Source organism: Diabrotica undecimpunctata, chromosome 5 (genome assembly GCF_040954645.1).
Source record: "Diabrotica undecimpunctata isolate CICGRU chromosome 5, icDiaUnde3, whole genome shotgun sequence".
Classification (NCBI taxonomy): domain Eukaryota; kingdom Metazoa; phylum Arthropoda; class Insecta; order Coleoptera; family Chrysomelidae; genus Diabrotica; species Diabrotica undecimpunctata.
In genome coordinates, this window is record NC_092807.1 from 162,133,775 (window position 1) to 162,159,169 (window position 25,395).

At 31.0% G+C, this 25,395-nt stretch overlaps 3 protein-coding genes across 3 annotated transcripts in view; 1 reads left to right on the forward strand and 2 right to left on the reverse strand.

Moving 5' to 3' along the window:
• The window catches only part of ACC (acetyl-CoA carboxylase), a 139,535-nt gene extending 137,490 nt beyond the window's left edge, over window positions 1–2,045 (reverse strand). The window contains exon 1 of the mRNA XM_072533124.1: window positions 1,805–2,045. The gene's annotated coding sequence lies outside the window, so the exon portion shown is untranslated. The remainder of the gene's footprint in view (window positions 1–1,804) is intronic.
• Window positions 2,046–10,444: 8,399 nt separating this feature from the next.
• Window positions 10,445–14,188, reverse strand: PIG-A (phosphatidylinositol glycan anchor biosynthesis class A). Its single transcript, XM_072533125.1, has 8 exons — window positions 13,969–14,188; window positions 13,580–13,916; window positions 13,298–13,532; window positions 12,992–13,121; window positions 12,404–12,571; window positions 11,541–11,638; window positions 10,983–11,154; window positions 10,445–10,758 (listed from the first exon to the last, which is right to left on the reverse strand). Exons 1-8 carry the CDS (start codon window positions 13,983–13,985, stop codon window positions 10,614–10,616), a joined length of 1,302 nt encoding a protein of 433 aa, XP_072389226.1. The 5' UTR covers window positions 13,986–14,188; the 3' UTR covers window positions 10,445–10,613.
• Window positions 14,189–14,330: 142 nt separating this feature from the next.
• On the forward strand, window positions 14,331–24,619 carry LOC140442062 (ubiquitin-conjugating enzyme E2 J2-like). Its single transcript, XM_072533126.1, has 4 exons — window positions 14,331–14,741; window positions 15,910–16,144; window positions 16,205–16,342; window positions 20,957–24,619. The coding sequence occupies exons 1-4, from the start codon at window positions 14,626–14,628 to the stop codon at window positions 21,140–21,142; spliced, it is 675 nt and encodes a 224-aa protein (XP_072389227.1). The 5' UTR covers window positions 14,331–14,625; the 3' UTR covers window positions 21,143–24,619.
• Window positions 24,620–25,395: the final 776 nt, after the last annotated feature.

The window sequence follows — 25,395 nt, forward strand, 5'->3', positions numbered from 1 at the left end:
TTAAATAGTATGCTACCCATCAAGGCAAGGATTTCACATAACTTCGCCTCTTGCTGGGCAGATCAAGTACTTCATTATTTGCATGTACCAGATGTTTGTTTTAAAACTTTTTCAACTCAGTTTTGTTCTTCAATGTCATCTTGTTCATCCTACTTATGGTTAGCTTTTAGATATCAAGGGTCAATGTGTATTGAAGTGACTACATATCTAGTTTTACGCCATATTTTTAATAAATCAACATAAGCAATCTCATCCATAAGCAATCCATTTTTCAACTATCCATTCATCAATTTATATGTTCTACTACAAAAATAAGTCCACAGTGTATAAACAACAGTAGTTAGTCTCTTATATATATTATTTTTATTTTAACACCAGTAAACTGTTCCAATTTATAAAAGTTTTCCAACAAAAACTTCTATAAATATTGTATTAATAAGAAAAGAATAGTTTCTGAGAATTATAGTTTTCTGGGCTACATCTTTGCCTTTATAGACTATGTTTGCCTTAACAATACCAAGATATATATTCTAGTTAATAAACATTTGAGACATTTAAAAAACTAAAATTCTCTAAATTTTTTTGGTCTGTTTTTTCTGAGATGTAATCTAGTATCATTTTCCATCAACTAAATTTATTCTGAGGGGAGTATTCTTTATTTATTTTATTACATACCTAATTTATATTATACACTTCGTTTATTTAACAAAAAGGAAAGGAAATGGCAAACAAGATATCTTGCATGTTGACATAATCTCATTTATGCTTCACTCATTTCAAAATGTTCATTAGTTTATATCATTCTGGACAATTTGTGAAATTATGTAGTAACTTCTTAACAATGTAATTGATGTAACATTGGTAGTATAATTGATATATGTGTATTCTTCCATATTCATTGTTATTAGATACAAAAATGTCAATAATAACCATTTTTGCAAGAAGAGATTGCACATAGAGAAGCATTTTATTTGATATCTAGTTTTTACTGCTCATAGATCTGGTATTTGTTCAAAATATAATAAGGATATGGTATATTCATTTCTGTACGGGAAGATTAAAATCGTTCAAAAAATCGCATCTATTAGAGTGAAATATATGGCGGAAGTTCAATGATTTAATTGTAAAATGACAAAAACCATATTATAAATAAAAATCAATAAAAACGAATATCCCCAAAATTAAATAAGACACCAAATACATACAATACATGAGTTGGAATAGTTACCCCATAATCTTCATTATTTTAGTACTAGGCATTATCTATATAAAAAAATAACAGGATATAGAAGTATGAAGAGATGAGTGAGAAAATTGGAGAAACTAAATTGAGTGTGTTTACTTCCTCAACATCATTTTATGACCAGACATGGTTGTAAAAATATGGGGCAGACAGTCCCCAAACCAAAGAATATAGATAAGCGTCTATATTCTTTGCCCAAACTTAACGTTAAATAAAAAGCTATAGACAAAATCTATCAACAAACATAAATTAATGGAGTTAAACAGAGTTTGTTTAAAGTGTGGAAGATCTATATAAAGTTTACTATGTATTTAACTGCTGCTTTATTAACGCTACATTCGAAAAGAGAGTCATATGATTAATATTATACTTTTGGCCGGAGTATACAATCATTACTGTTCATAACACTAGTTATTCAAGAAATAATAACAGTAGAGCAATGTTTACAAATTTTCGAGATTAAGAGAGTGATTCTTAGGTAATATTCTCCAAAAAAGGGTGTTTTAATGAATTAAACATTACATAATTTCAACTTAATATTATAATACATAAAGGACTTACCGAAAAAGTTGCCAATTTTGTTGAAATATTTTTATTTGAAGTACTTAACCTAACTTTCACCCACGACAATCGATCTATTCTCGCGGGTTGCTTGATGAACTGGTTAAAAAATCATATCGACGCGTAAAAACGTAATTTAATAAATATTTAGTAGCTTATCAATATGTAAAGGATCAAAAGTTGTTTAAAAAAAACTGAATATAAAAGAACCACAAGCAACAATTTCTACACTTCAAACTCACGCTCAAAACACAACAATCCCGGTGGTGGGGTGGAAAACGCGAGAGTTCTTTAAACCATTCGGGTTCGTGCGTTTGATATTGCGTGATTTTTTACCTTGCTGCGACGCAGTAGATCTCTAACTTAATAGGTAAACCACGTTATTAAGGTCTATTGTTGCAGATTTTTTTTATTCAATTAAAGAATGAATCAAGCCAACAACTCAATAAAAAAATTTATAGTGGAATGTATTATAATGGGCAATAAAACAGATTCAAATTTAATAAAAGTTTGGTATCTTTGTAAGAATTCCAATACCTATTAAAAAGAAAAATATTGAATTGAAATACTAAACGAAACCGTATAATAATTGAATCGCGTATTTCAGAAAGAACCTAAGTCACATTCGGACAGTTTGCAGGAGATGAAAAAAATGTTTTGAGAGTTTATCTCAACACTTTCACTAAAATTGAAGTTTGAAGTTAATAGATTACAATTAATGTAAGAATTTATCAAAAACAAAAGCATTCTAAATTGTTACTTAACTCTTTAAATAAATATTTTTAAAATGGACTTAGGTTATTTCAGTAATGAAATGTCAGGTTTCAAAATAAAAGTATTTATTACTAAACAATTTTAATATCATACAGTTTATTTTGTGACTTCATTGGATTTTTTCTTAGTTGTTGATATTTGAATAATATTTTCTTAAAATGGTTTGAACAGTTCCTCCATCCATTGAAGCAGTGTAGTCAAATTTTCTTTTTTGGCCTCTAGTATTGGAATTGGGTCTTTATACGCCCTTTGAGTTGGCATTTTAACTGTGGCATTGCTTGTTTTATGGAATGGAAACATTGAAGGTACTCCATATCGCACCATTAATGTATTCACTAGCTCGAATACTGACGGAAGCATCAACGCTATAGACAAAATGATGCAATTTGGAAATTGAGAACGAAATTCGTTGGTCCCTTGTTCACTTCTGTGTCTCGGTCGACGCACATGCAGACTTATAATACCTAAGCCACCAGTCTTTAAAATTTATAATACTTTCCCTTTTATTTTCATAGATCGTGTTTAAATTCAAATATGGTTGTGTGAACTAATCAATACATTTATCCTCCCTGTATTCCTACGATCCCTATAGTACTGCCCGGGCTCGTGGAATGCGTCCCGCTAAGACACAAGAGCATAAGTCGTTAAGAGAGAACGACGTAACCCGACAGTGAACCAATGCACTCATATTGAATTCGTTTTGTTCCTTGTTTTCATAAAGTAGTGCAAACCATGGTAATTAGACCAAGCGGTAAGTTTTACCTAGTTTTACTTATACCTATAAATTGTTTTTGATTGTTTATTGCAACCAATTAAATTTTGATAATTATTTGCACCTATGAGTAAAAGTTCATTCATCTCGCCAGAGCCATCGAAGGAATAGTTCGTGTTAATTTGATTACTATTAATTCGTAATAGTACATTATTTGTTGCATCCCCACAGACGGTGTATAGGTTTTGGGGACTTGAGATAACAATGATCTCCGTGTACTTATGGATGTCATAAACTCGGTTAAATTTTCTGAGGTTTCTTTTAATAACCCCAAAAACACGGTCACAGGAAAGAAATGAGTGGCTCGACGTGGGAAACATTGTTGAATTTTTTTAAATCTGCCTGTATCGGTTAAAGCCAAACACATTCTTGTAACGCAGTTGTTTTTGTTTTGATCTGGGCAGTTGTCAGAAAAGAGGCGTAGTTCTTTTACATCTGTTTCATAATATGAAACTGAACATATTTTTCAATATAGGTGGTGGTTGGTTGATCGTTTTCATAATAATATTAAAATATGAACGTTTTTCTTCCAATATACAGACAACTTTTTGTAAGCAGCAATAAAAACAAACAATAGAAACACTATGAATTTTATAGGTTATGGTAAACGTCGGTATGCAAAATGACAACTGACAATTTAGTGCAGAAACAACCTTAGTCCGGGACTAAGGTTTAATGTGTATGCTTTCATTTGTCCAATCGTTATAAGAACATGCATATACAGCTCCTGGTGGATCATCTCTTTCTAACTGCGGCGAGTGAAGTTGTCGAGAGGAAATAAGAAGCGTGATGAAGGATCCTGAAGCACTCATAGCACAGATAACCGTGACGTTTTTACCTTTTTCCTATGACGTTACTGCTCCCACTCGTTTTTGTCTTACTTAGATCAGGATGTCGTTGGAAAAAGCCAGTTAAAAAGTCTCTGTCAGCAGATTTCTTGGCTTCGTTAAATCAATATGTGAAACCAAATTTTTAAGCCATTGCTTAACATGTCTTATAAAACTGAGCCTTCATCAGTCCGTAAAATTTATTTAACATTTTATGAAGATGATCAGCCAGTATGGCTTCTTGTTTGTCAGTGAAGACTGAGGGCCTTCCTACCTTTGAAGGACATTTGTACCTATCATTATTCGACTTTGCTAATCTAAACCTCTTTAAAACGAAGACGTTTTTCTCCTTTGTAGAAATCTACATAATTTGGTATTGAAATAAGAAAAGAGAAAAGATAAATATCACACTAAAGATTATTAGAAAAAGTGGCATACAAAGATCTATGAATCAACACTGTAAGACTTGACAGAAGTCAAATTAAAAGACTCAAGAAATCAAAAATCTAGAAGTTAGTGCTCTGAAGTGAATTCCCAGAAGCAGAGAAATTCTGTCAGTTAATTAATGTTAGAATTAAAGTAGTAATTGTTCTATTTTCGACCGATTAATAACTAATCCGACAGAATTCAATAAAATAAAAAGAAAATAAACTTTTAAAACTCCAGGCACAACGCACGGAAGATACAGTGAGTAATTGCCAGAATGGGTCATTTTAACTAATTTCTAAATAGGTTTATCGTCAAGGACGCAAAATTTTTTACTAACTAACATGTAATAAACACGACATATATTTGAAATTGTAATAAGGTAACAACAATCCTTGTCACATAGTTAACAATTCGTACTAGTGATACTCTATCGCTACGTTGAAATTAACCGTGTTTTTATGATTTATTTCTCATTTTAACAATACATAATTTGTGTATTTCTTAGTAGACTAGGCGGATCTGTTTTGAGGTGGATGTGAAAATTGGATATGGACTAGTTTTGTCACTGTATAATAATAAAATATAGTTTACAAGTAAAGCAAGAATAAGCAGTTGATGTTAGAAAATTGATACAAAAACATATTATGATTTAAACTGGAAGAGTATTGAAAAATTAAGCTATTTTAAACACGGTTTAGAACGAGACAACAAAACATATTATGATTTAAACTGGAAGAGTATTGAAAAATTAAGCTATTTTAAACACGGTTTAGAACGAGACAACAAAAAAAAAGAAAATTGCTCTATTGGAAACCGAGAAAATATATTTACGTCTAGTGATCGGAGAGAAAATAATAAAAACACCAAAGAGAAAACAAAACACCAGAGAGAAATCATACAAAAAACAACATAACAGCACACCAAGAAGACAGTTCATAGCTCGAAAAAACTCGTGGACAACCGCAACGAAAAGTGTGCACCTTTTGCGTTTTTGCTTTAAGTGGACAAACTTTATATTGTCATATTTTTCGTATTATAATATAAACGTTTAACTAATTATGATTTTCTGTTTCGGGCAACCTACAAAAAAAAAACATAAAACACATAAAAAACGGCCTAGGCCACCAAAAAAATTTAAAAAATACTAACAAAAACCGGTGCAAGCCAACAAAAAAATTAACAAAAATCCCAAAACCAGGGCACGTAAGGCCCAACCCCTTGAGCACCAACTCTCCGAACTGAGCCTAGCTCAGAGCGAAGACTTGAGGCCCAAATAAGCAATTTTTAGTTCGCGGATAAGTCAAATTATGATAACAGGATCATAGCGACAATGCGCTGTCCTGATTTTGATTCGGTTAGGAACCTATGTTGGAGTTCTATTATCCAGGACTCCCACATGTAGAGCATTTGGTTGATAGTTGTGCCCCTATCGCGCGTCAGAGTGCTATAGCGGGGAAAGGAATGGTCTGAAGCATTGAAGCGCGGTGGAGTGACTCCTGTTTTTACTCGAGTTAATACACCTCGCTCCAATGAATTGTTACACCCCAACGTAATTCTTATGGGTGAACATGTCTCACAGGTTGGGTTTAATTAAATTGCTTGCTTGCTGCTAGTTAATAAATAAAATTAATTACTCCAGAATAGATTATTAAAAAGTTTTTATCACTTGGTACCTACTGGTTATGCAACCAATAATAATTAAATTAAAGAATAAATATCAATATTCCAGAATTAAGAAGGGATCTCTTATTCAAATCTAGTTTTGTTGTAGGATAAAAAGAATTCTCTAAGTTTAAATTCAAATCGGGTACAACTTCCTTCTTCTACATCTACTGGGAGCTGATAATATTCGATATAATATATCGAACTCATAGATCCATAGGGATATAATTTATACGTGAGAATATTGTATCTAATATGGGCAGTTTGAATATATTATACTTAACTTATGTCATTACAATTCATGTAACAACATATAAAAGTCCTTATTGATTTTAATCTGGCTGTGGTTCAAGAAAGAACCAGTGAATTACCATGAAAGGTAGAAAAAAAATTGAAACTGCATCTTAATATTACAGCAATGAATTTTTAAATATCTCATTTAATAATATTAATAACAATATCGAACTATTGGTTGACATCAGGAAAGATGTTTCCAGAGACTGAGTGTTTCCTACTTGCCATTCAGGACCAGGTTATTCCAACTAAATATTACCTGAAATATATTGTTAAAGATCCTCAAGTCCAAAATGACAAATGCTGATATGGATGCCAAGCCCAAGAAACCATTCAACATCTTACCGGTGGCTGCCAGGCATTTGTTCTGGAGTTCTTCTCCGCGGCGGAGGTCGGCAATCATCATAGCTATTCGGACTTTTGAGACGGATGCTCTGAAAAGTTCATTTGATGTACATCCGTACTCTCAGGTTGCGCAGCCATGACATTCTACGCCTCCCTATGATTCTCTTTCTTTGGATCTTTCCATCGAGTTAGAATCTATGGAGAGGGCATCACGTGACTAAAAACGACCTCACTTCGGCCATATTGTTTTGCCACTTTTGACAGATCGTATATGTTTATTTACTTTTGTTATTTTTCTAATATTTTTAGTTTTATAATACTTTTATAGAAACTGTAATAATATATTGTGATAGTGTATAATAATGGTTTCTTGTTCTCAACGTAGTTGCAGTGGCAGAAGCAATATTAATAAAAAATCTTCAGGAATAACGTTCTACAGGTTAGTATACAAATATGTAAACAAAGGAATGGCCCGTACTTCAGAGAATAAATTAAGAGTATTTGACTGTATTAATTTATCTTTATGTATAATATATCGTGTTTTTTGTGTTTACCGCGGGATAAATAAATCATAGTTTATTAAAAATGTATTGCTTTTTGTAGATTATGATTAAATCTCCTGAATAACTACTCATATTTTTATAGTAGTTTTAATATTATTGAGTCCGGCCATGATCCCACCGCCATATTGGTTTCACAGTTAGCCACGCCTACCTACGCCGTTTTTAATACACACGTTAATATGCTCATAGCTTCTCCATAGATTCTAACTCGATGGATCTTTCCCTGCATAATCAGTTGGAGCAAAGTGTATTACATAGTAATTAGGCAACCAATATTACGTAAGTGTCAAAATTATTCGCCAATATTCAATGGCAGAAATGAATGATCCAGAGATGAAAACTCCAAGGAAATAGGACAGTAAAAGGTGGATAGACGATGTAGAGGAAGATCTTTTGGATTTTCGATATCTAAAGTGGAAATCGAAACGTTAAATAAACTCATTTTCATCCGAAATTGTGGGTAAATATGTTTCCCGTTACAGATAGTACATTAAGATAAAATCAATGTTTTTTATTAAAATACAGTTGTTAATTTTTTACTTACCTTTATAAACTTGGCAAACGAACATTTTTACAAATAAAACACAAGATTTTCAGTACTTTATTAAATAACAGTTTAAAGGTTTTATTATTGAGACCAACATTAAAATTACTTCTCTTACTATCAGCATTTTTCCATGGTGCTATACAATTTTAAGGTTTAGCATTAAATAAGCTAAGGAACCCATTAATAAAAACCCCACTATTTAGTTTGGTTTTATTCCAGTTCTTGATTCAAATAAGACCTCCTACTAGTTATGCAACTAATAATACACTGTGCTGTACTGTGACTAATATCACAGTCTATGAGGGGAATACATCCAAAGAATATAGATGCATATCCATATAGCGGAGAATACCATCACCCCCATCGCAACAAGGGTTTTTAACGAGCAGACTGCGTCATAAAGCACCATGACAAAAGTAATCAGAATGGTGGTATCACAGAGATATATTTAATTGTCGATAAGTTTCTTTTTCTAATGATATTTCTCCACATATTTAATTTAATCGCAATAATTCATGATTAAATTGAGCAATATTCATGAACACTAACACTTTACATATAAAGTCCTTCACTCCTTTATTATTCTTACACTCAGAGTTAAAAAGTACACATCGTTACGCAAAAAAGTATTAGGTACATTTCATAAATTTATTTTAACAAATCATCTTCGCTGGATCTTTAAAATAATGAAAAAGTATTAATCCATCGTTTTATACTTTTTTAATGCCATTGATTAATTTCGAAAAAATAATAATTAATCAAATAGTACTTTTTATACACATAGGATGCCTACTTTTGGACTCTGAGTATATTACCTTATTGGCGGCTGCTCTGAAAAGTTCTACTGAGGTGCAACTATACCACTCTCTTAGGTTTCTTAGCCACGAAATTCTTCGTCTTCCTATGGATCTTTTACCCTTGATTTTACTTTGCTTTATAAACCTTAATATCTCATATTTAGCACCTCTAATAATGTGGCCTAAATATTCCAGCTTTCTTGTTTTGATGTGCTTTATGACCTTGCAATCCTTTTGTAGCCTTCTTAACACTTCCGCATTTGTAACTAGTTGGATCCATGGTATTTTCAAAATCCTTCTATAGCACCACATCTCAAATGATTCCAACTTCTATATATTATCCACTTTTAGTGTCCAGCTTTCCATTCCATACAACAAAGTCGAGAACACCTAGCATCTTAAGGCTCTTATCCTTAGCTCCAGAGGATGGTCTCGATTAATAAACATTGTTTTCATGTTTATAAATGCTTGTCTTGCAATTTCAATGCGTGTCCTTATTTCTCTACCTTGGTCATTGTTTTCATTTACCCAGGTTCCCAGATATTTGTAGTTATTCACTCTTTCTACTTGTTTTTCCTCGATATCTAGCCTTCCTACTGTATGTTGCTTAGAAATAAGCATGCACTTGGTTTTCTTAACGTTCATTTGTAGTCCATATTTTATACTGACTTGATGTAATTTATTTACTAAGCGTTGCAGTGCTTCTAGACTGTCTGCTAATCTTATGTTGTTTAAGATTTTTCCGTTTATTGATATACCCTGTTGTTCCTCTGATATTGCTTCCTTAAAAATTCGCTGTACAGATTGAATAACAATGGGGACAGCATGCAACCCTGTCCAACACCTCTTTTGATTTCTATAGTTTCTGTGTATCGAAATTTTCGATTCTAACTTACCTATTATTACAAATTAATTAATCATTATTAACATTGTTATAAGCAAACTAATATTAGCTGAGAGCAGCAATATTTAAATTGAATACTTATTGAATTGAATAAAAGTGCAGAAATCATCTAGAAGTTTGATGCATTGTGTATTTTAATGCAGTTTTATTTACCATTGCCAATATTTAGCAAATATTTTCAAAATAGTTGTGCCGATAGATCATTTTGCACTTGTACTCTTAACTTAATGGTCAATCGAACTGTTTTGACATTTCGCCATAAAAACAATTGTGTTAAACAAGCATTAATCTCATCCGCATATGTGAAGAGAGGAATAACTGGTAATGTCTGCCCGAAGTCATCAGATAGCAGTAATACAGCATTATCGAATAGGTTTGTCGTTGCTGTTTAAATCTTGCATACTTCTATGTAATGCTTCGAGTGAATCTTTATGAGCCATAGTACATTTATCCTAGACAATAACTGAACTCATTTGCATTACTGCAACCATTACACTTCTTTTTTTAATGTTAAATATTGCATTTGGTTTGCTATGAACGTCTAATGGCAGCATGAGTACTGAATGTGCCGTTCGCCCACCAAATAACAACTTTCTGCATGAACAACTGTAAGTTGCCTACATTTGGCGCAACTCAACGACTGTAAATTATCATAAATTATTAAAAAAACATTTTCGACAAAAACTAAAAAAAAAATGTTTTGTTATAGCAAATATTGATCGGAATGATAAAAGAGGATTTTATTTATGATAGGAACGAATACATTACATTATTTTTATTAATATATGAATAAAAAAAAATATATAACAAAATTCTAATATTAAACATTTTTATAACATATCACAGTTTCATTAAAACATTTAACTTTGGTGTAACATTATATTTTCGCACTTGGTTATTGAAATTTCTTTTTTACCTTTTGGTTGTAGTCTGGAACTATGTCTATATTCCTTCGAGGTACTATATACTCATAAAATTTTAACATTAAATAAACTAAAGAGACAACCAATACAAATGGCCAAACTCCGCTCTTCAAGTAGCTAAAATATACAAAAAAAAACACTGTCAAAAGAAACACAAAAAGACATCTACCAAAATTAGAGCCGATACTTCTGTTCAGTACTGAATGACTACACGAATGACTTTTGACATTAAGAGAAATAAGAAAAATATCAGAATATACAGAGGGAAAGGTGAAATGTATGTACTTTCACCTAAATATTTAATAAAACTATTAAAGCTGTCATAAATTTCCTTTCCTTACCTCTTTAGATGCTGCCCCAAGTCTTTATTAGCTTCTTTAATCACCTTTTGGTATACGATTTCAGTCCTGGAAGATATATCTTTCCAGTTATAAAATTTCCTAACTGTAATATTGCACTCATATGGACATACCACTTTTTCAGCTTTCAAATCATTTATAGCATCTTCCATACCTAAAAAATATAAAAATATATATAACAATAAGCAAGGAGATCATTGAGAGAATAATAATGGACATATATCTTTGGATAGGATAGGCCTTTTCTTTTTTCTTCCATATGTTGACACATCACTCACTTATGTTTTGTTACGGATCCAATCAAGTATTTCTCTGTCTATTAGTTTCATGTTTAGCATTCATTTCTCTGTGGATCTCTCTGTTTCTGCAACTTTTTCTTGATTTACTATGTAAAAGTCCAGGTTTGAGCGCCATCTATTAGGACAGGGCATATCCATTGATTGAATACTTTTGTCTTTAGGTATTGGGGCTATTTTTGTTGTTCAGTGTATTTAATTTTATTTCTTCAGTCTGAAACAACTTAATAAGAACTATTCTTACCTTTCATTAAGGATGGAACTGTTGCATTTGTCAAGTAGATCAAGCTGTCTGGTAAAACTTCAGGAATTCCTCCCACTCTTGTTGACACTACTTTCAAACTGAAAAAAATATATCTATAGATATTGAAAGTTACAAAATAAACACAAATATTTGCTTCGTGTGTGTCCAGAGTGCCAATTATCTGTTCACATTTAGTACACAATGAAACCAGACATTATTTATTATAGAGTTTTATATGAAACGAATTAAAATGTTATTTTGTATCCCATCTGAATACTGTTTCTGACAGTCTGCTCTTAAAATTTCACACTGGTTTCTTAAAGCCACAAAACGGTCATAATCATCTTGCCTACCACTAATTTTAAATTGTTTGTGGGCCTGTTTTTTACATATAATTAGGTTACGCAGCTCTGACGAGAACCAAGAGGGAAAGGTAGAGGTATTATATTTCTTTAGTGGAACAAAGTGTTCTATAGATTATATATTTTCTCAATATAAAATATGTTTTTAAGGCATGTTTATAACATTTTTCATTTCTGTTGGCATTCCAGCTAGTACATTAATTTTTTTTTCCAATTGACATCAAATTCCCCTTAACACATTAAATGCGCATGACTCTGAAGTGAGCCACATCGGTTAACTTCCAGGTGCGCGTGGCCCCGTTAGGGGTACCTCGTATCGTAGTATTAAAGAAGCTGTATAAATTCAGCAAGGCAGTAAATCACACCGTCCCTTTGTGATTAGTGAAAGTGTTAACCAAACATTCTTTAAAATATCATTGTTAGTATTTTCTTAAAAGAAAAGTGTATTATTTCTATCTATATAGATTGTTATTATTGGAATAAAAATAATTATTTGCTTACCCACATGACGCAGCTTCTACAATAGCCATACAATAAGCTTCAGTAAGTGATGTGTTAAGAAATATATCTCCTTTGACCAACGCTGATCGCACTTGGGAATGTTCTAGACCACCTAGCAATATCACTCTATCTTGAAGGCCTCTTCTTTCACGTATTTCTTCTAATAACCTAATGGTTGGTAGATAACATCAAAATGTATAGTAGATATAAGAGAATACAAATAACAGATATTATTTATTATATTTCAAGCAAATAAACCACAATTATAATTAGAAATGAGTTTTAAAACAATATAAGTAGCGCTGTTCTTGAAAAACCAATTAATACAGATTGATCATCCAAACCAATTAATATAGATGACTTCCTTTCTGTACAAAGATTGCACAAAGAAATCAAAGACTTTAAAGCTGAAGCCTATATAAAGAGCACAAAGATCAATATTACTACTAAGCTATATAAGTAATATTCCCATGAAATACTGTAGATCTGTAAAAAAAAATAGGAAGCATTTGACTAACTGCAAAAAATTACTTAATTTCTTAAGTTATTCTTTACTCTATCCTTTAAAATAACTATAAACATATTTACCCTCTCTTAGGTCCATCCCCGGCTATCAAAAAACACACTTCTTTGTGTTTGTCACACAAATCTCCAATTATTTGGGCTGTTAAATCTACACCTTTCCTATAAACTAGTCTGGACACCACAACAACTGTAACTATAAAATAATCAGTTAGATAAATATTGCATAATAAACATTAAGTTTCAACAACAAACAAAGATATATAATATATATATATATATATAGATAGTCATCTTTATTAGAGCCGAAAGTGTTGAAATTTTTTAATGTGGCTTCAGAAATTATATTTCTTTAAATTATATATAACTTACTTTTATTCTTTGATCTCTGATCGACATCTGGAGTAAAGGAGTAGGTATCAACAGCATTGGGAATTACTGAAACTCTCCAAGACTCCATTTTAGCCCTTAATACTGTATTCTCCTTTCCAATGTGTGAAACACAGATGCAATGATTACAGTCGGATAACGAAATGTGGATGAATTTGTTAGTTATCACAGCACTAGCATCTGCAAATCCAAACAGGCTATGATCTGTAAATACTGTCTAAAAAACAAGTTGTAGTTTGTATATTTGAGTCAATTTATTCTTACCTTCATGCCCATCAAATTTCCTATCAACAAAGCTTCATGCGCTAAAGCAGAAAACGCAGAATGGCCATGGATTATATCAATTCTCTCCCTTACAAGAATGTATCTTATAAGAGGTACATTGGAAACCATTGATGGAAGAACACATTGGTTATAGAATACTTTAATTGGTAAATAATACACCTTAAGACCGCTTGTCATGTACCGTACCCCAACTCGATCCTCATAGCTGTGTGTTAGGACTATTACTTTATGACCTTTTTGTAAGAGACATTGGGAGAGATTGTAAATATGCTCTTCTACTCCACCCATGTTTGGAAAGAAAAAATCCGACACCATACTGAAACAAAAAAGTAATTCATATATTGCTTAATCTAATAAAAATATTTTACCAAATTCTGAAAGGCATTTTCAGTTAGAAATGGCAAAATGTTCATGCTCTTGCTATTTAAATTTTTAGCTTCCCACTTCCCAACCAAATAATTAATTTGTCAACAAGAATCCTATGTTGCCAAACGAGAATAAATTCACAGAAACGGTAATTATTTCGTAAGCCGGAAGCCGGAACGCCTCAAAAAAGCCAAATTTTTTGTGGACTTCTATAAATACATCATTAGATTTTACAGCTTCCTCTTATTTTTTTAATTGTATATTGTATGATTTTAAGAAAAAGCCGAACAGACAACATTGCTTAATTTCATTCGCGATGTCACCGATTTGTCAATGTCAAAAGTCATAAAAGTCATGTCAATAATGGTAAAATAAAAGTGAAGTTGTGTTGTCATATGCTTTTGATTATTAATATATTTATATTATTTAATTATTAATAAGTTGTCCTAAAGATTTGAATATCTTTATTAACAGTTATTATTACGACATAGTGCGAATTTTGTAACTGATAAAGGAACTGTTAACAAATGTTTCACACATTCCTCATCATGTATTGGAATTAAACTTTCTCTTCGCCGAATTAAATTACACGTAGAGTAGTGAATTAATCTGTATTAAATTACCAAAATTAAGGAATAATTACAGTTACGGATTTAAATATGTCAAGAAAACCTAACAGCGCAACAGCTAGGTTAAAACAAGATTATCTTAGATTAAAGAGAGATCCTGTTCCATACATAACTGCCGAACCTCTTCCAAGCAATATATTAGAATGGTAAATATTATTTGATACGCATAATATCATTAAATTATATAGTAATAAATCTTTTATGTAAACAATGCTGCCACAGAGGCAAATGCAGTCATGAAACTTGAATCATGTTTTAAATGGTTATGTACATTTTAATATAATTGTGTTTAATCTGGGGTCAAACATTAACAGAAAATATTATAGAGTTCATGTACCACTTGTTTTATATATTTAATATTTAATGTGTTTTAAATCAGTCACTAGTCCATAAGACACTTTGTGACATTTTTAATTATTATTCTTTTTTTTGTATAATTTAATTTCTTTCTCTACTTTATGAAAACAGTATTCAAAGCAATTTAAATTAAACCAAAGTTGTCAGCAATAGAAAATCTTGATGGGACAACAAACTATTAATAGAAAGAAGAAATTACTGATTTGAAAAAGACTGACTTTATAGTGTGCACTTAACGAAACAAATGAAAGAATTTATATGGCACCAACTTTTGTCTTTCATTACTTTAATATTTTGCCAGACTATTTGTTTCTTATTAATTATCATTTAATTCTTTTTTAAGAAAATATTAAAGCTCTTTTCAAGAAACAGTAAGGATATGTTTTAACTATAAAACATTTGTTTTTGTTACTTTAATCTGGCATTTGTACTTTTGAATTTTGCTATTTTTTTATTTATCTGTACTATTTATGTTATGTAATTGATGTATTTTATAGATATACATAATTTTTTTATTTAGATAATGAATAATTACTTGAACCGTGAAGGATATTTGCATGTACATATTAAATACATCTTTATGTGACATTATTTAGAACTTTTATGTAAACAAAAATGTCTAACTATATTAAAGTATGCTGTTCTAGAGTGATTTTTATAGAGACATGTGAGATGAAATGTTTTTAGTGTAATTTTAGTTATTTTGTGTGATTTGTTGATTTACTATGATTTATTTCTTCAATTTGATGTCCCTTCTTTGTTTCTTGTTATCATCTTTCTTTCTTTGGTTGTTTAAAGCAGTAAAATTTTCATTTTAGGTATATTTTCAAATCTTTGCTGCATTCTCATTTTTTCTTGTTATTTAATAATACGTAAGTCCTTAAAGTGAGCTCTTATTATTAAAAAACTTCAGTTAAGCATGGAATTTACAATACCTAATATTTTTTATCTTTTTAGGCACTATGTAGTCTGTGGTCCTGAAAAATCCTCTTATGAAGGGGGATATTACCATGGAAAACTGGTTTTTCCTAGAGAATTCCCCTTTAAACCGCCATCAATATACATGATTACTCCTAATGGAAGGTTCAAAACGAACAAAAAGCTCTGCTTGAGCATTTCAGACTTCCATCCAGATACCTGGAATCCAGCCTGGAGCGTATCTACCATTTTAACAGGCCTATTAAGTTTTATGGTGAGTAGTAATTCACAAATTGTTTCCCCTTAAAATCTTTTTTTTTTCTTGTCATTACAGCTTGAAAAGAGCCCTACTTTAGGAAGTATAGAGACCACAGATTATGATAAAAGACAATTTGCTTACCAATCTTTGGAGTTTAATTTGAAAGACAATTATTTCTGTGATTTGTTTCCTGATATTGTCGCTCAAATGCAAGTAAGTATACAGTACTAATTAATACAGTAGACTCCCTCTATAACGAGAACTGAAATGGCAGACTAATTACCTCGTTATAAGCGGATCTCGTTATATCCAACAACAATAATATTGTGCATACATATGAATATGTAGTTTTCTAAAACATTAACTTTCTATAGTAAAGCCATTCGGAGCAATATAAGATGCTAATAAATATTGTTTGAATGGCGTTTTTAAAACAAAGTTGTTTACTTTTATTATCAATGAAATGCATTAAAACAAAAAAGAGTTGTTTACTTTTACTGTCAATGATATATGTTAAAACAAAAAATCTGTATTCTGCAAAAATGTATAAAGCGTTTAAAGTTATTTTGTCATTTTTGACCGCTTTAAATTGTCCAGTATTCTATCTATCATATTTTCTAAAGATGTGAAACAGTTTTATGCTTCTTCATTTGCGTTTTGTCCTTGGATAAAGTTTCTGACAACCTTTAAAACACTTTCCACATCTTGTCTATTAGGGCCCATATTATTAGGTGTGAATGGTCAACCCAATACAATGACACTTGTGAATCATAAATTTTACATTTCCGACTAAGAATCATAAATTGTAAGAAGTTTATTGCGGGCGGCCCGCAGTTAAAAAGGGTATTTATTTATAGCTACGGCCGGGCCAAAACGTAAAAAACACGGGACATCTAATGTACCTCGTTATAAGCGAAACCTCGTAATAACCGTGTTCGTTATAAAGGGAGTATACTGTATATTAATTAGAGTATCTTTGTTTTTTATTATCTGGTAAAAATATAGATCCCTGATTGATTAGTTTAAGTTTTGTGTTAATAACCATACATATGTTATATTTCCTGATATAGATAGATTTCGCAACCTAGAGAACCTTGGAAATGCGCATGCCCAAATAAATGAATTAATTTTAAAAACATGCAGTATGTTAATTTTATACTGAATTGCGTGACAGAGTTGCAGGTATAAAAATAGATTAGTATAAAATATATGGAGTATTTTCAATAAACACTTATGTTTATCTAAGCTTGAACATTTCTTAGTCAGTACGACTCATTTATCTTAATGTCTCACACACAAAGATATAATAAAATTTTACTACTTCCTGTTTTCGACCTGGAAAAAAATTGGTATGTAAAATATTTACAACTATTTACATTGTTTATAAATAAACTTTTGAAGAACAAAACAAATCTTTGAAAAATAAATAAATAATACAATAAGTAAAAAAGTTCAGTAAAAACTAACTCTTGAAAAAGTTGAATGTAGAGTATGAATTCAGGGAGAACTGTCTGAACCTTTTAAAACAAATAACAGGCTGCGCCAGGGAGACAGTTTCTCCTCTATATACTGTTCAATCTGGCTCTAGAAAAAGTAATACTACTTCTTCTTCCTCTTTATAAGCAATTCTGCTTGTTCATTAGTGGATTAATACCTCTGTGGAAGGTTGTCACTTATCGTTCCATCTTTTGCTCTGTCGTCTGATACTTCTTCTGCAAATTGGTGACTTATCTCTTGCTATTTTGACTACACGGGTCTCCTCCATTCTGCTTATGTGGTTATTCCATTTTTTTTTCTATTTTGTGTCCATTCATTTATACACTGTATGTTACATTTTCTTCTAATGTCTTCATTTCTCTTTCAATCTCTCAGTGTAACTCCTGTAATTCTTCTCAGTACTCTCATCTCTGCAGTTTTCAGTCGCCTTTGCATTGTGGCTGTGTCGGGTCTTGGTTCTGAGGCATATTTCATTATTGGTTTTACACTGGCTTTATAAATTCTTGACTTCATCTCAGTGTTAATGTGTCTATTTCGCCATATAGTGTTATTAAGGCATCCTGTCAGTCTATTTGCTTTTTGTACTTGATCTCTCACTTCTTTGTCCAAGTCTTCATAGCTAGACAGTGTAATTCGCAGGTATCTTATTTCAATTACTTGTTCAATACTGATGCCATCAATTTCTATTTTACATTTGGTTGGTTCTTTGCTGACTACTATTGTTTTAGTTTTCTGAGATGAGATTGTCATATTAAATTCTTTTACGCTTGTGTTAAATCTGTGGACCAGTCTTTGCAGACTATCTTCATCTTGGGCTATCAATATTGCGTTGTCTGCGTAACAGAATATTTTTATTTCTTTGTTTCCCATTTTGTATCCTCTTCCTTTGTTAACGCTTTTGATGATTTCATCCATGATCAAATTGATGAGCATGGGACTCAATGAATCCCCTTGTCTTATTCCTCTGCCTATTTCTATAGGTTCTGTAAGTTGTCCATCTATTCTGACTTCCATTTTGTTGTTTTGGTAAATGATTTCGATAGTTTTTATAATATTTAGGTGAACTTCTCTATTATACAGAAGATGGATTACATCTTTGAATCTTACTCTGTCAAACGCTTTCTTTAGGTCAATCAGACACAGAGATGCTGGTCTATCATACTCTAGTGATTTCTCAGTAATTTTTGCTTTATAACGAATATTGCATCTGTACACAATCTTCCACTACGAAAACCCTGTTGTTCATCTGCTAAACGTATCCTTTGATTTATTAGCACTTGTAAAATTTTAGTTTTAAGTTTTAGCGTAGGTAATATTTAACAAGTTGTACCTCTGTAGTTTTCTGGTTGTTTTTTATCTCCTTTTTTGAATAGTAGAATTAGTTCGCTCATTCTCCATTCTTCCGGTATTTTATTGTGTTTTATAATTTTATTAATTAATGTTGTTAATTGTTCTCTCCACAATATTGTCATTGCTGCCCAACACTTATTATGTTTATCTAAGCTTGAACATTTCTTAGTCAGTACGACTCATTTATCTTAATGTCTCACACCCAAAGATATAATAAAATTTTACTACTTCCTGTAGGATTTAATGATTATTCATTGGCTTTTTATCATTTATATTATTAACTGTTCTTCGTTAAAGAGAAAAATTTACTATGATAAGACGATAAATGACTAAACTGGAGTTGGTAGTATATTTGAGATGAAACCTAAAAATACAATTATATGCATCACTAAGCATTAATAACAAATTTATATTTAAAAAAAATATGATTAATGGACTCAAAAATATTATAAAAAGCGTAGAAATTGTTTATTAGTATCTTTATTGTTTATTATAATAATACTATATATATCGGTTATATCGAAGATAAAACAAAGAATATCAATGGTAAGAAAAGAGAAAGGCGCTAAAGAAAGAAAATGGAATACATATATGTTTAAAAATCCTAAAAAGAAGAATGAGAACCAGGAGAAAATAAAAGTAATATTAAATGAAAGAGGAGAACAAAACAACATTGAAGAATGGAATGTCATCCAAATGACAATTAAAAATATGGCAAAGGAAACATTAGGTGAAACCTCAAGCAAAAGAAACGAGGAATGGTTTGACCAAGATTGCCAACAAGTAATAAATAGCAAAAATATAGCTAGACAGAAGTGTCTACAAAGGGATTCCCGATTGAATAGAAGGGCATATGAAGAACTCAGAAAAGATGCAAAGAAAATATGTAGAAGGAAAAAGAGAGAAATGTTGGAATAGAAAAATACAACAAATTACAGATTATAATAACAGAAGAGAGACTAGAAAATTTTACAAGGAAACCAAGCAATGCACCCAAGGATACATGACAAGATCAACAGTTTGCAAGGACAAAAATGGGGCAATTATCAGCGAGAAAGAGGAAATAATGAAAAGGTGGAAGGAGCATTTTCAAGAGATGTTAAACCCAGAAAAAGAACAAAACGAAGATGAAAAAATAATTCACCACACGGCAGAACAACTAGTTGAGCAACCAACATTGGAAGAAAAAAATAACAAAGCACCTGGCACAGATGGAATAACTGCAGAACTGATAAAAAATGGTGGATATGCGCTATGGAGGCGTATCCGTAAACTAATCGACCGCATATGGACACTAGAAGTCATCCCAGAAGATTGGAAAGTAGGAATCATACTTCCTATGTAGAAAGGGGGTTCAAACAACTCTGCAAAAATTATAGGGGCATAGCAGTTTTAAATGTCGTCTACAAGATATTATCAGGAATTATATACAGCCGCCTGGAATCGTTTTTGGAGGAGATTATTGGTGAATACCAATGTGGCTTCAGACCGAAGAGGTCAACTGTAGACCAAATACATATGTTAAGAGGTATACATGAAAAATGTGTTGAATATAACATACCTATTTACAACTTGTATATCGATTTCAAACAGGCGTTTGATGGAGTAGATCGACAAAAGATGTTAAAGCAACTATCTATGTTAGGGATACATTTTTATACATAAATTCATTTTTAGTAAAAAGTAAAATTAAATGCTATAATTCATGCCAAGACTGCTAAATAGACTATGTATCGTCTGTATATAAGATTATTTTTATTTATTATCTCCATTTAACAACTTTTTTTATTGTTATTTGATCCTATTATGCAATTTTTATAAATATTCTTATATAATTTTTTTTATAGAATTCTGTGTAGAGTTTATCGATGTTTCTTCAATTTTTTGAACAATCTTTGGTTTTTCACTTGAAAATCTTGAAAATTTTGCTATTCAATGGAGGTTCATTTTTATTTGACCACATCTTAATGATATTTTCAGGTTGAACTAGCTGAAAGAAATGCCAATCAAAACCTCAATTTTGAAAATCAAAAGAATCTACAGACAGTGGAACAACCCAGTAGCTTCCAGTCTTGTATCACTAATTTATGTGTCATCATAGGCTTTGCAGCATTTGCTTTTACAGTCAAATATGTCATGAAAACGACTGCTGCGGAAACGGAATGACTTTAATTTAAATTTTTGTTATTTTCATTGTAGAAAAGGAAATTGCAGAATGTAATATAAATAATTCCAGTCAATGACGAGGGGATCAGTACATTAGTTCAGAGCTATAAAGAATAACAAAAAGAAAATGTTTCCTTTACTTTTATCTGATCAATATTGGTTTTTTTAATAAGTAAATATGTGTTTGGAATATAATACCTCTGTGCTTTCAATGCCCAGATATTTCTTTATATTACACTGTGCATCCTATATTAACTATAATTTGTTATGCTGTGAAAAGAAAGTTATAAGAGTATTATTTTTTGTATAAAATATTTGGATTAATAGAAAAATTGCTAATGAGGCACAAATTTTTAATTGGGTCAAACCAAGTGAACTAGAACTATTTTTGATTTATTTTGTGCGTAATTATTTTGTATAAGAATGAGAATCTCATCAATTTTTGCCATTTTTGAGCTATGTGATTTCTTATGTTACTAAGGAATATTTAATTGCTCAAATTGTACCAAGTGTCAAATGAACATGAAGAAAGTTAAATCTGAATTATTTTTGATGTTTATCAAGATAAAGCTTTAATTAAACACAGTACCAAATTGTAGAAAGTGACTAATATTTTCAATGTAGACCTTTGCGGGTTTGAGAGGAGAGGAAATCGACGATTCAAAGGCGTGCGGTTTTTATTAAAAATATAAACAGGATTTTAGAACGAATTGATTGTCATAAAAAATATTTTTTATTTTATAAATGCCTTAGATGAAGAAAACTAGTCCTTGTTAAATATATTTTTTTGGGAAAAGCCCTTTATCTGCTTAAATTAATAAACTTATGACTGATTCAAGGATTAAATTTAATTCCTATTCTCAAATGAGATTTAATGACATGGGATTAGAAAAAGGATCGTCTAGTAACTTTTAGCACAGGTAAAACTGAAACTTAAGTACTTAAACAATTCTTCATACGAAACAGTACTAGTAATAAATGGGTCATCTTAACTGAATATTTATTTCCATAAAATATTAAAAATATGTTCAAATAAAAACTAACATTATACATAATCTAATCTGAGCCATCTATGTCATCTTTAGATTCATCAGTAGTATCTTCGCCTAGATCCACAACTGCTGGTTCCATGGTAATTTCAATGAAGTTATCAAGGTTCCACATATTCTGCTCTTCTCTCACTAGATGCTCGATACATTTTATTCACACTGTAAGATCACATTGCTAAAGGCACTATTAAGCAGATGTTTTACATAATTGAATTTGAAAGTAACAAGTGTTAAATTGTGACGTTTCTTTTTGATATACGGTTCACTATACTATTGTCAGTCTTATTGAATTAGACTAAATTACTCACAATTCACAAAACGTAAACGTAAAAGCTTCTTCACTAGTAAAAATACTACAAACAATTCTGTTCTTAGCTTTATGAAACTCCTGTCAGTGCGCTTATGAAACCGACGTACAGATAACAGACAATAAAATCGCTACTCGAACAGTGGCGTTGTTGCCAGTTACATCGCCATAATTTTCGATGATATTGTTGATCGCAGACATTATCTACCGTTAGAGAGAGATATCAACTACCACATTGCAGATAAATTCAAGTTGAATTATACACGCTGACAACGTTACATTTGGTTCTTATAACCCAAATCGTTGCCAAAACATTTGAACAGTTTAAAAATAGACCAGTCAAATTATTGAAATTGATTTCATGTAAAATGAAATCTCTTCTATCTCAACGCATATTCTTTGAACAGTCAGAAGAAGAAGGTTTTTGGCAATTTTTAAGAGATTCGGTAGCGGAGAACAAACAGTAATCTTTGGTAAACAATGATACACTATTTTACCAGATCTAAGAAGCTTTCAGGATAATTCCTGCATTTTGTGATGAATCGAAGAAGCTACATTAGTTCTTGCAGATAAAACGCACAAAATAACATTGTTAAAATTTTTTGTAGATGTTTTTTAAGATAAAAAAACATCAATGGAAGTAAAATAACATGAAAAAATATTTTCCTAGTCACGATTTTTTGATAATTTATGAATGTAGCTGCAGTTTTACTATACTCCAGGAAACGAAGCTTAAAATAGTACAAAACCTCAAACTTTTCGGCAATTTTTTTTATTTTTTAAGGGTGAAAACTGTCCTATTATTCCATGAATCGAGTATGAATGAATGTATGTGTTTGTATAAGTTTCTAACGTATAGAATACAAAAAAAAACACCGGTAAATTACATTATTATGCTTCCAATAATTAAATTTCTCCTTTTTTTCCAAAAAAATTATTGTTTTTTTTAACCATAACTTCTTTATATTTTACCTTAGAAAGTTCTGTAAAAAGCATTTTGTAGGTTTTTATAAGAGCTACAAAGCTATTTATATTAAATCCTTTTAAAACCTTCAGTTTCTAAAGAGGTGACTTTGAAAGGGTTGGTACAGGTAGTTTTTACATGTTAGTACAAGTTTTAATTGTCAATATCTCACTCAATTTTTGCCGTACAAAAAATTTTCGCAAATCAAATTCTTGGGAATTAGAAAAGCTACAATTTTTATATAAATTTTTTTATTATTATATAAATATTTCTTTTCCGAACAAATTGCGAGGTGAAAACCTTCTTTTCCTGGACTATAGTAAAAATACAATGTTCAGTCTATCAGAAAGAAAAAGTTTATCAATCATGATGGCTAACGGGTCAATAATTGATTGGCAATTGATTGATTTAGTTATAGATGTGTCATAAACATTTGAACTTCACTCTGAGCTAAGAATCTTTGTTTAGTGAAGAAATCGTTACATCTAGTTTTGATTTGACTTATTTTAATTATGCAGGCATTTATTGGTTTACTTTGAATTACCAAATTACATGTCTGGCGGATCTACGGACTTTGGTCCATTTAATTAAGCCACAAGATGGCAGAAGAAGTTTTTTATTTATAGGTATAGCAATTATGTCAAATTTTGTACTATCAGTACTTTTCCTTTCGCATGGACGTTTGTAAGTGACTTAAAAGGAGCGAAATATTTAAATTTAAGGCTGCTGCAAGATGCTGTAATCAAAGTGGCGGACATGCGCCAAGATAATTTAAAATCAAATCATATGACACCTAGTAATATCATGTAAGGCTACTGTGTCACTCTTATATTTGACGTATGTCAATAAATAAACAAATTAATTTTATTAGAATGGGGAAAACTTAAAAAAATATAACTGAACCTGTTCGAAAGGTTTTCCATAAAAACTGAAGACTATCAAACTGAATTATGAATTATAGCGAATATTTTCCCCACTGTCACCATTTAACATTGAACGGTGGCGATTTGGAAACTGCGCTATAGAATCGCACATGAATCTAGGAATATGCGCGGAGATATGAGTTTTCAAATGATGTATTACTTGCAATATGGTCGAATTCAAAATTATCATAAAAACCGCTTACGTTCGCTATTTTCAATGATTACGCCATTAAAATGTCATGAAAAAACCTTTTATCCAGTCTTTGATCAGTGTATTTAAATGTATCTCGTGATTTAGAGTATTCATGCTGTTTGATTTCTATTGTTAAGATCTCTGGGCGTTTTTCGATTTCAACGGCTTCTCAAATAATCATTGTATCTATAACTGCGATATTTGGTAATATTTTTCTAAAGATGGACTGAATATTATCCACTATACTTTATATTTGTTCTATTTTCTACACGATTCACCAAAAAGGATAGAATATAAATTGTTATTCTAAAACTATTAGATATTTAAGTAGAGTTCGGGTTTAGAATATTTTCTAATTTTTGTATAAACGTGTATATTACTTATGTAAAATAGATTTTATAATAAATTTTTATTAAATCATTTGCACTGAAGTCAGTGGCGGATGAAAAAGAACAAGAAAATCGGTAGGGCATGTTGCTTGGAAAAATATTCCGTTTAAATAGGGCAAAATTTCAACAAATAGTATAAAAAGGATTTGGACGTCTAGAAAATACAAGGTATCAAATATGTTTATTCAAAAACCATTCTTTTAGGTTATGTTAGGTTAGAATATGATAAATCACAAATTACCAAGAATATAAAATATAGACTTGTACCAAATGAAAGAACGCGATAACATTTTGAAAAAACTAAGAATGAAATAGTTCACATTCTTCCAAGAGTGATTTGAATATTATCGATCCATTATCAATCTGATTTCTCAGTGTAGGAAGAAAGAGCAAAAATAAGACGAGCTTGTCGTGGTGGGAGGTTAATA